The following is a 13,279-nucleotide window of genomic DNA, read 5'->3' as shown; positions in this document are numbered from 1 at the left end:
CTTGTTTTTTCTTGCTGACACCATCACGGTTACAAGCCCTGCTTTTACAGATGGTCGAAATGCTTTAACCAAACAGCCTTCTATGTGGCCTCTAACCCTTATAAATAGGTTAGGTTAAAAGTAAGTCCTTCTCCTGTTTTGTTTCTGTAAACTGGTCTTCATTAAGAGGTGGAAATCAGTGAATTAAGACCACAGCTGATTACACAGTTCCATCAGTGCTCTCACCTAATACCACCTGTCAGCATGTTTTGCTCCATTAGTCACAACTGTCTCACCTTAGATGAAATTGCAAGAGGCGGTATGTTTGCTCTGCTTGTTCTAAGCATTGTCTGCTTTGCTGCTGAAGAAACCCTGTGGCTGTTTTCAGGTGTTTGTGGTCAGTATAACTTCCGTGTGATTTCAGCTTTGGGTCTGGGGGAGGGTTAGGCATTTACACCTGGATTTCTGGGAAGGCTTTTCTAATGATTGCCCTGGATTTTGGTGGCTGGAGAAGAACACACTGATACAGTAAGGTTGAGAAATTGCTGGTAGTGAATATGCTGGTCTCAGAGAGCTGGTATGCAGGAAATCCTTTAAAGATGCTAAGAGGAGGAGAGGGGACAGTCTTCCAGTCTTGCTTCAAAGTGTGGTTTCCTCCATGGAGGTGTTTCCCTCAGTATTCCTGGCTACTGGACATGTAAGTATGGGACTAGCAAACTTAGAGGCCCGATTCCCTTTTTTTATTTTTTCTTATACATCAGCCTTGTGAGGTGCCTCTGTCACTGCCTCAAATTCATCTGCAGTGATGACTTCTGTGAGCTGTGTAACAAAATCAGTGTACTGTGCTATGCAATGGGGAGGAGCCAAAATAGTTATTAAATCTGTTCTTTTGCCTGGGCTTAGGAAAGCACTTTCAGGCATTGACCATTTGTTTCGCCCATGCTGGACTCATTTGCCTAGAGTGTGCGTGCTTTCTGGTGGTTCGCTCAGCTCTCATTCTTCTGCCCTTCAGTCAGCAGATACTGACCTCTATCAGCAGAAGAGAGGTCTCAGGCTGGAACTGTTAGTCTTTTATCTTTTCTTTCTTCTGTTTCTGATGTTTTGTTGATCTTCTACCCAGTCAGACCTGTAGCCTCCTAGTCATATTTACAGCTTGGAGAGGTTGATTTGATCCAATTTCCTGACCCTGCACCTTTGATGCGGTGGGACTCAGTTTATAGAAACCCTGCCAGCTCCAGGAGAGGGGTGTGCTCTGGTAGCAGTAGCATCTCTGAAACTGCTGCTTTTGAACAGAGCTCATATCGAATATGTGGCCTCTGTGCTTCAGCTGTCTGCTGACCTGCCTGGTTTGATGACATATACTTCCCCCTCATATATCTTCATGAAATCCCATCTGAAACACTCCGTGCTGTCTTGTAGCTGCAGTGAATGGGCATGAGACAAACAAGTGCTTCAGGGCAGGCGCTTCATGCTAACAGAGCCCATGAGGAATGGTGTGGGAAAACGCTGAGCCAGGCAAGAGTGTTTCTGTACTGAAAAATGAAGTAGTGATTGGCAGCAGGAGCCTGCTGAGGGAGTGGCAAGCCTGTATATAAGATGGAGTGGGTGCAAAGTACATTTTTGTGCAGGAGGTTGGTACAACAGGTCTTGGGGGGGGGGGGGGGGGCAGGAGGAACCCCAGGATTTTTCTCAGCATTTTATTAAATCCAGTAGAACAAGTGATAGGACAAGAGGAAACAGCCTCAAGTTGTGCCAGGGGAGGTTTAGATGGGAGAGCAGGGAAAAATTTTTCACTAGAAGAGTTGTCAGGGGTTGGAACAGGCGGTCTGGGGTAGTGGTTGTGTCACCATGCCTGGAGGTATTTAAAAGGTGTGTAGATGTGGTGCTCAGGGACATGGTTTAGTGGTGGACTTGGCAGTGCTACGTTAATGGTTGGACTTGGTGATCTTAAAGGTCTCTTCCAACCTGAACGATTCTATAATTGGAGTGCTGGGAAGAACCACAAAAATCGGGGTCGAGATTCAAGCTTTTGGCCTCGCCTTACCAGCATGGTCGGAGGTGGAAAACCTTTTCTCAGGCCGAGCAGGGGCCAGTGTGAACGAGGCTTGGGTGGGAGAACTCGTCTCGGTCCGCCACCATCGGTGAGGGGTGCCGGGTAAGGCTGCCGCCTCGCCGCAGTCGTTCCCCGCCGACCTGCGCCATTGGGCGCGGGGCGCGGCCGCCGCCAGGGGGCGCCGCAGTAGCGGGGCGGGCGGCTGCAGAACGCGGCGCGCCGCCCCGCACCGTGCAGCATGGCGGCGGCGGGCGCCTCGCAGCCCCAGGCCGGGGCGGTTACCGCCGCCGCCGGCGCCGCGGCGGAGGAATCGTCGGACAGCGAGCCGGAGCAGGAGCCGGGCTCCCCGCAGAAACTCATCCGTAAAGTCTCTACGTCCGGGCAAATCCGCCAGAAGGTGCGTGCGGCAGGCGGGGGCCGCGGGCAGGGCCTCGGGCTCCGGCAGCGCCGCGGCCGTCTCTGCCTCCGCGTCTTCCTCAGCGCCGCCGCCGCCCGCCCGGCACGGCCTGCGCCGCCGCGGGGAGCGCCCACTGGCTACCCCTGCCCGGCCCTCTGGGAGTTGCGAGAGACCCCCCCCCCAAACCTCCCTCGGGGGCCTGCCAGGGACCCCTTAGGGAGCTGCCGGTAATGCCCCCTCCCCCCTACACGCTGCTCCTCAGGAGCTTGTTGGCGACGCGCCCGCCCCCTTCAGGGACCTGCCGGCGACCATCTCAAACACACGCCCCCCACCCAGGGCCCTGCCGGCGATTCTTCCCCCCACCCCCCCCCCAAACCGCCGCCCAGGGCCCTGCCGGCGATTCTTCCCCCCACCCCCACCAAACCGCCGCCCAGGGACGTGCCGGCGACCCCCCCCTCCCAAGTCCCCCCTCACGGACTTGCTGGAGGACCCCTCCCAAAGCCACTCTTCAGGGACTTTTCCATTTCCGTGCCCCCCAAACCGTCCCTCTTGGCTGGACCAGGGACCTGCTAACAACACCCTCCCAATAGCTTTTCATGGACTAGTAAACCCCTAACTGCTCTTCAGGGTTCCCCATAACAAATTGTTTCCCAGGTGCCTGTCAACAGCTGCTCCCTGAATGCCCTTCAGGGTCTGCCAACGACCCTTTCAATGCCCAAGGGTCTCCTGGAATTGCCCCCCAACCACCCAGCAGGTACCATCCTCAAACTGCCTCTCTGAAGCTATGTAGGACCCTCCCCAGTTCAACCTCCCCAGTAGCGCAGCTTGGACCACTTTCTTCCTAGTGCCCAGCTTCAGACCTACCAAGGAGCTTCTCACTCCTAATGGTGATAAGTGTGCCCAGGCTCAGCAGGACCCTGTCCTACCTCTTTCATTCCCTACTCTCTCCCCCAGTAATATTTTACTGGAGTTGTGGAAGTCAGATTTGAGCTCCTGCCCTCCAGCACTGCCCCCTGTTATCTGATATTCTTTGCCTCACCTTTTTTCCCCATATTGGAGTTGCCAGGGGCTCCCTCCTCACCTCCCTCTACCTTCTCTGAGGGCCCATGCACAGCCATATCTCTTGGTCATAATGTACCTTTCCCTGTTACCACTTTCCTAAACCCCCCTCCTGTAGCCCTGTTGGTCATGGTACAAGTCATTGTCTTATATTTGGAGCTCTGTTCTCTGAAACATGTAGTCCCTGCTTTTGTCCCCTACAGCCAGTGTGTGCCTGCCTCAGCATATTCCTATCCTTTTCATGGTTGCATCCCAATTTTCCCCATCTTGTACTGTGCTGATTTTCCTTTCTGTAGCCATACAGTAATGTTTAGCCTCCTGTGTGGTCAAACAGTGATCTTATGGCTGGTTAGTCTTTGCTCTCAGCTTTTCTGCACTGCTTTACCTCCCTGGTCAGGTAACAATCCTTTCTACTCTGATTCCTTTGGCCCAGTCAGATTTTACCCCCTGTGGCTCATTCTGGAACAATAATGCCGTTTTTATGGGCAGTAACAGTATTCTGCAACTATAGCTGTAGTTCTTCTGTATTGTTACTGTAAGAGAAGATGCGAAGATTTCCTTCAGCCTTAGGCCAGAAACCACCCATAGGGAGTTGCCCTCTTCTGTACTATTTTTATTATAGCTGCATGATTTTCCTTTGTAGCCATTAAAGTCCTGTATAACACTTGGATTGTTGCGTGATATGTTTCTGCTTAGAAATACCAGGTTAGTTGTTATTCTGCCATTGCCTTTCTGTTGCCTCTGAAGCATGGGCAAGCACAGTTGCTGCTGCATGGATGCAGGAGGCTTGCTCAGTGCTGATGCTGTGAGCTCAGTGTTGCTTATCTTGTATTTACAGCAAAGGAGCGTAAATGTCTCTGTGTGACGTGGTATCGAAGGGATCTTTTTTTCGGCTGGCTAGTTTGCCCTGCTTTCAAATGCATATGTATCATCATTCTGCTGCTTAACGTCATTTTGCTACATTGGTCCCAGTTCAAAACCACCGTGACACAGTGCGTGAGGACTGTGCTCTCACTTCATTACGCATGGCAGGGCTGCTTCCTCCATCTGTGAAGTGCTGCTGACACTGGCACTCACTTCTTGAGTTAAGACACTGAGGGTCTGGGCTGTGTGAGTGAGATGGTTCTTTTGACCACAACCGGAAACAGTGAAGCCCTCTAAATAGGGTGATGTTCAGTGTATCAAGCAGATCTCAGCCATGCTGTAGCACTGGGTGACCTGATCCAGTCTGTTAATCTGCTATGAAAAAAAATAAGTCTTCTGAGGTCTCTTCCCACACACGGGTGCTGAATTTGAGAAATTTGGCTTGCTGGAGGTTGGATGAACCTTGTGATTTCTTAATACCACTTGTGGCAGAGGCCCCATGTGAGAAGGGAGGAAAGATGCTGTATTCAGACTTAATATCTGTGTGGTGGTGTCTGTGGTAAGAGGTAGGACATTGACTTTTTCAGTGCTAGAGTGGAAACTCTTGCTTACAGTAGGGTGCTAAGAGATGCCAAGGTAAAAGGTGCATTGGATTTTCCTTTTGTTTGAATATAGCAGAACATGCCCCAGTGTCCCTATGTAACCATTTGTCCTGTTTTACATCACTTCCTGCGTCAGCATAGCTGGAAAAAGCCTAAACAACCACTTGGGCTACGCAAGTATAAACACGTTAAGAACAGGCATTGTAAACAGATACTGTCTACAGCTATTAAGCCTCCTGTGTGTTAATCTGCAGAAGACCTTCAAGTAAACGGTGTCAAATTTTCCAAGTAAGCCCAGGTGTTAGGATATCCAGGATTGATTTGTTCTGTTACTGTTGATGTCCTTTTGTTTCGTCATCCTCTTTTCTGCATGCTACTGCATGTGTACTTTTTTTCTTGCCCGAAGGCAAGGAGCAAAGACAACTTTGTGAGTGATCACAGTTCTGATGAGACTTTTGATGAGCTTGCTTCCTCTGTAAAGGCAGACCTAATTTTGAATTTGTCTATTGAATGACAGACTACCGTTGAGTTGTAGAAGCTGTTGGACTGGTCCATCAGTGATACTAGGAGATGCAGGCAGACTTTTACTGTGCCCTGAGGATATAAATCTCTTCTAACCACATCTTTTGCTGGAGTTAGCTCAAGACCATGCCTGTAAGTACAGTTAAATGACCATGGAAGCTTACTGTTATCACAGCTTGAGTGCAAAGTCTGATGTAGCCATGTAGTTCCTCTGAATTTACTTGTTTGTCACAGTCACAAATACTTTGAAGGTATGTTTCCCTTCCTCTGGTCCTGGCATCTGTTTTCCCAAGAAATGCTGTAAAATAAAGCTGCTTGGTTACAAGACCATAAAACTTCAGTGAACTTGTTTCTGAGCCCAGAGGTCACCCAACTGCATTTGACTGAAATACGTTGATGTGGTAATACTGTGGGGCAAATAGAATTGTTGGATGTATAGGTACTGTGAGTTTGACGTGCAGTGTCTGAAAGCAAATCATAGTTAACATCTGTTTAGCTGAAAAATCTGTCCCTTGTGAACATACAGGGCAGGGGAAGAGGGAACGGAAAGCTGAGTGGAAAGAAAAGTACTGTGTTTTAGTGTACTTACTTATTTTTAGCTAGAAAAAAATTTTGAGGAAGAGAAGAAGGTATAAGAGAAGCATGTTTAGCAGTCTTTTTAATGATTATTATTCTGAGGAAATAAGATGACTTCCTATGATCAGGTATAGCTAGTAGTATAACTGCAGTTGTCTCCGCTGGCAAAGAAGTAGAGACTGTGTAGAGTGCTTGATCAGCCATTTTGAGACCTGTTGGACTTGTACCAGCATCAAGCATCATAGTATGCTGCTTTTAGCCCCTCTCCTGGTCTCAGGCTGGCATCGGTGCAGCTAGAGAAATTGTTGGTCAACTAAGAAAAAGTATTGTTGAATGGATGGGAATTAGAAAAGAGGTGAAATAAAAGGAGGAGGATGTGTGTGAGGAGAGGCAACAGCAGGAGCCTTTCTCCCAGCTTCTGAGCAGTGTTGAGGACTCAGCTGGAATCAGCTGAAGTGGTAATAACATCTCAGTTGTCACCTGGCATGGATGAAGACACTAATATCAAAAGCGGTCCTGGGAGATGAGGGCGTGAAATGGAGCACTGTACCTTTCATGGGCTGTGACAGTAAAGTGCTTCTTCCTTTGTACTTGACCTTTCATTTCAAGCATCACATTACAAACCTCAGAAAGCAGGAGGGTGGATGAATAGGCCATCTTCTCATTTCATTCATCAGTTAGGTGTGATTTCCAGCGTGCCAGCTGTGGTATGTTGAGATCTCAGTTTGTTTATCAGACAGGGTTTCAGCAATGTCCTTGGGTGGCATTAGGAGGACTTTTTGTTTAGACTAATTCAGTCTAACTTCTATTTACTTTTATGAGCAATTTCTCTGTAGTAATTTAGTTGTTATAACAATTTGTCGTTGCCTTGAACTTTTTAAGACAAGTTTGCAGTATATATTTCAACAGAGTTGCAAACAGAGCTAGCAGCTCTCCAAATTTTCTGGGATATTGGAAGCTGTCTAGCTTCAGTAGCAGAGACATGTCAGGTTAATTTACACTATGAAAAGCAGGATAAATTGACTGGTACCAAGCTTTATGCTGTAGTGGACAGACTTCGTTCAGTATCCAAACTAGCCAGTTTCCGATTTCTGTGCTGTGTAGCAGTCTGTGGTATAGATAACTTTTGCACTATGGGAGGCTGTGATTCTCTTTCTGATTGGTAGCTTTGAGGTCTGGGAGCCACCCTAAAGCGTACAGGCAAGAAAAAACAGGAGGAAGCAAAATATTTCTCCTCAGTTTTATGCAAGTTCCCAGAGCAGACTAAACTGAGTTCTCAAACATATGGTAGACAGCATGAGCAGCTGAAGAAAGCTCATTTTGGTTCTTCTTGTATTGCCTAATAGATAAAATGTCCTTTTTATAGGTAGAGTGTTATTTTTATTTCTAGAGGGCAAATGTTGTAAGGTTTTCTGAGATGAGATTAGAGTGAGGAAATGGAGAAATTTATTAGTTTGATACAAGTATTGAAAGATGTATTATGATAAGCAATGCATTTTAGTAAAGAGACAATGGAAAAGAAATATGCAACAAATGAACAAGGAATTTTCAGGAATCTATGGCTTAACTGTCTGTGGCATCTTCCACTAAGTCATATTAAAAAGTCTGTCTGGTTTTGTTATGCTGCCTTCTAACAGGGTGTCTAAAAGAGGATGTTTTAGGAGCTTCACATGTCATAAATTGTAGTGGCTCGTGCTTTAGTCCAGGTAGAAACTGGCGACTCTTCACTTAAAAAGAGAGATAATTATTGCAAAAAAGAAGTTATTGTGATCGGATTGAAACTGAACATCTTGAGCACAGGTTGTAAGGATATGAATTTTCTTGGATTAGCACCACAGACTAGTTCCTTCTCTGAGCACTAAGGAAAAAGGCTGGATTTTAGGCCAATGTACGTGGCTGTAAGAATGTTTCTGTCCCTTAAATCAATCTACGTTATGTTTTGTGTGCTCTTCAGACTCATCTGTTCTGACAAAAATTGGGAAGCCTCCCAACGCCGTGTTACCACTGGTGTACTGTAAGTTTGCCTCACTGCTGGAGAGTTTTGGATGCTATGTGAAAGCAACAGCTGTTACTTCCTTTTTTTAAAAAAACTGAAACAAAACCACACCAAAAACAAAACAAAAACACACAAAAAAACCCACCAAAGCACAAAATCTCACACACACTTGTATCTTTTCTCATTCCTTCTAGCTGTAGTTCAGGTTCCAGGAACTGAAGAGCAAACATTAAACTTTTGCATGTTTTGAGAACATGGATTTACTTCGACCACATTGCTAAAAAGTGTATTGCCAGGGTAGTAATTGTTCTTTCAGATAAAATTAGAGGCAAATTAAAATGGGTATTAAAGGTCTTATTTTCTTTTTTTTTTAATAAAACAAACTCAAATATTCAGAGTATTTCTCCCTACCCAAAACCTGATGTTACAAAGAATTAATTGATATTTTACTTTGGAGGAGTACTGGATTATAAATGAAATGAAAACTGTAAAATGTCTATCTTCAGATTACCTGATTAGAAAATGCAGTATACCATGTAAGACACTGCATAACCTTACCTTGTTTAATTACAAATCCAATGTGATTCTTTCTAAAATAGCAGATACCTGCATACTTAAGAGAAAGCAGAATTGAGAGAGAGGTTTTTGTATTCCCTATTTCCTTGAAAGCTTAAGGTTTACACTAGATAGCGTCCCACCAGCATCGGAAATTTCAGGGCAAAACATTGTCCAAGTGAAAAGCCGCCTTCCTCTTGGAATACATTTTTTCAAGGTTTCAAATGCACAAACCATTATTTAAAGGAATTTTTATTAACTCTCCACTCTAAACCATTTGTTCTCTGCTTTTTCCCTGCCAAGTGGTTATTGCTTCTTGTTTCACTAAGAATTTATGTAAGTATCTATTAAAGAAGATGCTTCTGTTTGGTTCTGCAGCCCTGCAGGACAGTTAGTTACCCAGGGCCAGTTCAGCTTCAGGCAGACAAATAGCTGAGGCAGCAGCAGTGGTCCACATCAGGTGCCATCTTTTGTGACCCCTTCTTGCACACTTTTATATAAAGCGCTCTGGAAAGCAATGAGCTTATTGTGCATGCCCAGTCAGTAGTGCCACACCTCTGCAGAAGCAGTCCAGTGCTTTCACAGGGTATGGTGCTTAACTCTCTTGAAGTCCCTGGGCTACACATGGACGGTAGAGCAATTATGCACAGGAGGAGGTCCAAAGCCTGCTGCCCTCCTTTCATCCAGAGAGGAAAAAGGTGGCTTGCCTGGGTAAAAGATTACCACTGCTGAGTTAGATAATTGATTAATATGGGATTACTCCATTTGGGTTTAGACAAAATCTTTTTATTTTCTCACAGTTTCATTGCTAAGTTTAAAAGTTTTACATCTGATGCCTATTCTGATGTTGTGGTTAGCTTTTTTTGAAAAAGGAAACGCTGTCTTGATTACATAATGTTTGCACCAAACATATTGTATTTGAGTCTTGCAAGTTTTAATAAATTTAGCCATGTAATATTCTAGTGGGGAGAGGTGATACCACCTCAGTTTCCCATACGGGGAAATGAGATACATACTTCTTGTATCAAATGCCGAAAATCACGCAGGGCATCCCCAGGGGAGCTGGGAACTGACGCAGGCGTTGCAAACCATTGTAATATCTTGATGCATGGGACAGCCACCTTTGCTCGTTCTTGAGAGACAGAAGTGTGGTTGATAAAATGGGGAGGGCGCGTTGCCTGCTTTTCAAACTGCTGTCTGTCGAGGCACGTCAGTGTACTCTTTTAGAACGTGTAGATCTATTGCTGAGATTTTATTAAAAAACAGTAATCTGGGAATTCGCACCAGGCCCTTCTGTGCTGTTTAGCTGAAAGTTACTAGAATGGTGTTCCCAGGGCTGTGCTAATCTTCCTTGTTGTTACTGGTGCTGATCGAGATGTCTTGGCATGGTCAAAGGTACTTGCAGGGCATTAAAACAGGGAAAATGGAAAAACAAATTAAAAACTTTAGAGTATCCTTTAAAAACTATGTTAAATGGATGAGGAAAAAAAAACTTAAAAGCATAGGTTGTTTAATACATAAATATGGAAAATCTGATAACGACAACTGTTACAGAGGAGATAAAAATAAATTCTAAGATACCTTAAGTATTAATTAAATGGCCAAAGGCCAAAAGCTGCTTTCTGCTCTCAACAGTGTAATCCCATTGGAATACCAGTTGGAGTAAAAGGGATAAGGATTTGGCCCTACATCTACCAGCCACTACCAAATAAGGCTCCTTGCACAATTCAGTAGCAGAGTTGATGGGAATCCAGACACAGTGGGAGGAAGCTGTCGTTCTCTCAGCCTCCTCGTCACAAGGGCAAAGGATTCAGTTTTCTTCCTCAAGGTATAACTTTCACTTTCCCATGTCCTGAAGTTCTCTCACCAGTACTTTCTGCTGGCTTCTCCTTCCTATTTGGCCAAGATCTCCATGACATTTAGCAGTATGGGAAGGATGGGGTGGTTATGATTGTGAGAATGAGATCCGCAGCTGTATTCCCGATGTGCTTTCCCTTCTGTTCGCTTTTCTTGTAATAGCACGGATTGTGCCTTCCCAGCCTGATACTTTTGTATCAAATGGCCCTGACATGCCGCTATGGTAAGTGCCTGGCTCATTCTGCCTGCTGATGAAGTGGATGGGTGGGCTTAGGTGGGCAATAGCGCTTTTTGGTAATAACTTGGCTCTCTCTGAGTGAATAGATGTGTTATTCAAGCTCTACAGGCTGTAGCGTTAGAGGGTTCTGTGTTCAACACTGTGGCTCACAATGAGGTTGTATTGCTGTGTTTCAGCAGGAGAGCAGTGGGCTCCTGAGTTAATACAGGGGAGTCTATGGTTCCTGTGTGTAGGTGTGTGACAGGCATATCTCAAGAGCTGAAGGTTTCACAGCAGGTAATGTGTTTTGACATTTTTTGTGTATGGGGAAACTGCCCTAAGGAAGGGATGTAGTTGTGTATGTGTAATTTAAGATGGTAGAAAAAAATAACAGCGTATTTTTCATGTTTGTCCTTAAATGTATGAAGTTCTTGTTTAATTAGTGTCCTTTAAAATTTTATTCCATTCCAAAATTTTCAGGTAGCTTTTAAACTTGCTTTTTTGGCTTTGGTTATCACTTTGGATGGATCTGAGCCCTTATCTTCCAGCTTTATTTTAGTTTGCTGGGATGAGTTGAGCTTTGTGTTCAATTCCTCTCTTTTGATAAATATGTTTGGGAAGGATGCCTGGAGCCTATGGAAAGCATACTGAGGGCTTAAGCAGTTAGCATGCCAGGAGTTGTCCATCTACTAACTCATCCTGAATCAGTGTGTACTGCTATGTTTTTCATTCTCTTTTCTAAGTAGCTGACCAGAGTATTCATCTGTTTTAAGTACTTTGCTTGGAGCTCTCTAACTGAGCTCATTTTACCAAGGAGCTGCATGATGATATGATGATATGTTGTATTTCCTTTCCCATATCTGTGCAGCCTTTCTGCGTGCTTTCAAATTTGTTTTTCTTTGTTAATTTGATCACTTTACGTCTATAAGTGCTCATCCCTTTTAGATGAGAATCATTCACAATAGTAGCAGCTGAATGTGGTATTGAAAAGAAGCTGGTTCAAAGATGTATTCTTTGTTTACGGGCTGCAGCATTAACTTTTGAAGAATGAGGTGTTTGAACATTTGTTTATCTGTGCCAAGGCAGATTTTAACTCAAGCCTGGTTTCAGTATTTTGATACAAACTCCTTTTTTTCACTGCTGCTCTGGAGAATAAGCTTGCACTTCCTGATGCAGTGACATCTCAGCTATAGTACTGACAGATTGCTGCACGCTGCTCTGAATTCTGCTTGTCTTAGTAGTTACAGAGAGGCTGTACTGAGAGTTGTTGGCTGAGCTTGGCCCTAGTCTGTTACTGGATATGTAGCGTTCAAATAATACAGCAGAGCTGGAGGTTAGAAAAGAGGGAGGATCTGGAGGGTGGTTGTTAGGGGAGATTTTGCAGGCTCTCCCATATGGTTATATAGAGGTCTGTGCTGTAGCCTGACATGGGTGCTTCCCAGTTTATAAAGCATAGGTTATTAAAACAAAATGGTATTAAACAATGTGCACTAAAAGCCTAGACAGCACCCCCTTCATCAGTGGAGAGCTTGGCTTCTTTTACTTAATCATTGATGCACAGCCCTAGCTTCTATTTTGACATTTGATTCCTGGTGCAGACCTCTGGTTTTCTTTTCTTTTTTTCCCCTCTTCTGGAGTCCTTTTGTTGCAGTGAGTTCAGGTAATGTCTTGACCTTTCTGTACCAGTGGAAGAAATCTTAATGCGTTTTTAAATTTTTGCAAGGGCCAACTGCATTTAATGTAGAATTCCCAAAGAGGACTATGCAACCTGTAAATTCCTTGTGCTACCCTATAGATCTCTATAGCTCTCTGTGTGTCCCATACTTAGAAGTGGTTTACTGATCCAGCTTTCACTCCTCCAGGCTTCCTGGAGTTAATTTGCAGGGTGTGACCACTGTCTGGTGGAAGGATGTTGCACTCGGATTAGCTTGTTAACCCCTAGCCTTTTGACCTTTCATGTCTTAGTCTATGGAGTTGGTTAGATTTATTCCTGTAGTTTCTTTGTCTGATTTACTGTATTTCATTTGATTTCTAAATAATCGTTAGTTCTGTATTTATGATCACAAAGAGCTTTTATGGAACCAGCTACTAAAACTGTTTTACCCATAAGGTGCCGCACTCCAGGTTTGTACCTGCCCTAGCGTGGCAAGACTATCTTGCCATGTTTAAGTGACTGCAGATCTGCTCCCATCTTTTTTTGCCACAGTTTACCCGAAGTCAGTGACTAGATGAGGTTGCTTGGTCCCAGGGGGATCAACTGCCTGTAAAATTCCTCAGAAAGCATATATATAGACAGCCTATCAGTTCCACATACTCTTTTTCATTTTGTTTCTCCTCTCTCCATTTGGTGTTTTCTTCAGTCAGTTATTTGTTGTTTGGCCTCACCACCCTGCTCAAAGTTTTATAGTGCATAAAAATAAAAACAGTCTGTGCCCTGAAGTTTTTACATTCTGAAGACACATGAAAAACAGAAATCTAGATGCTGAGGACTTTGGGATTCTTTGGTTGCTGTTGAGATAGTTTTGAATGATTTTGTTTTACGTTGTGTACAGTTCTTTTTTTGCATTGGAAAGAAATATCAGTGGAGCAAAAGTCTTGTTTC

At 44.6% G+C, this 13,279-nt stretch overlaps 1 protein-coding gene across 4 annotated transcripts in view; it reads left to right on the top strand.

Annotated features, from left to right (window-relative positions):
- Window positions 1-13,279, top strand: part of DGKD (diacylglycerol kinase delta) — a 73,501-nt gene that overhangs the window by 10,932 nt on the left and 49,290 nt on the right. Inside the window, exon 1 of one of the 4 annotated variants that reach the window (XM_075099416.1) lies at window positions 2,240-2,429. The exons of 1 other annotated variant lie outside the window; for it this stretch is intronic. In XM_075099416.1, coding sequence (XP_074955517.1) covers window positions 2,271-2,429 — 159 coding nt within the window. In that variant the 5' untranslated portion in view covers window positions 2,240-2,270. Of the gene's footprint in view, window positions 1-2,239; window positions 2,430-10,595; window positions 10,684-13,279 lie in introns of those variants that run through there. 2 more of the 4 variants (XM_075099415.1, XM_075099417.1) reach the window with 2 other exon arrangements.

Source organism: Phalacrocorax aristotelis, chromosome 7 (assembly GCF_949628215.1).
Source record: "Phalacrocorax aristotelis chromosome 7, bGulAri2.1, whole genome shotgun sequence".
NCBI lineage: Eukaryota > Metazoa > Chordata > Aves > Suliformes > Phalacrocoracidae > Phalacrocorax > Phalacrocorax aristotelis.
Note: the sequence above shows the minus strand (reverse complement) of the source record. Positions and strands in the feature narration are given on the sequence as shown.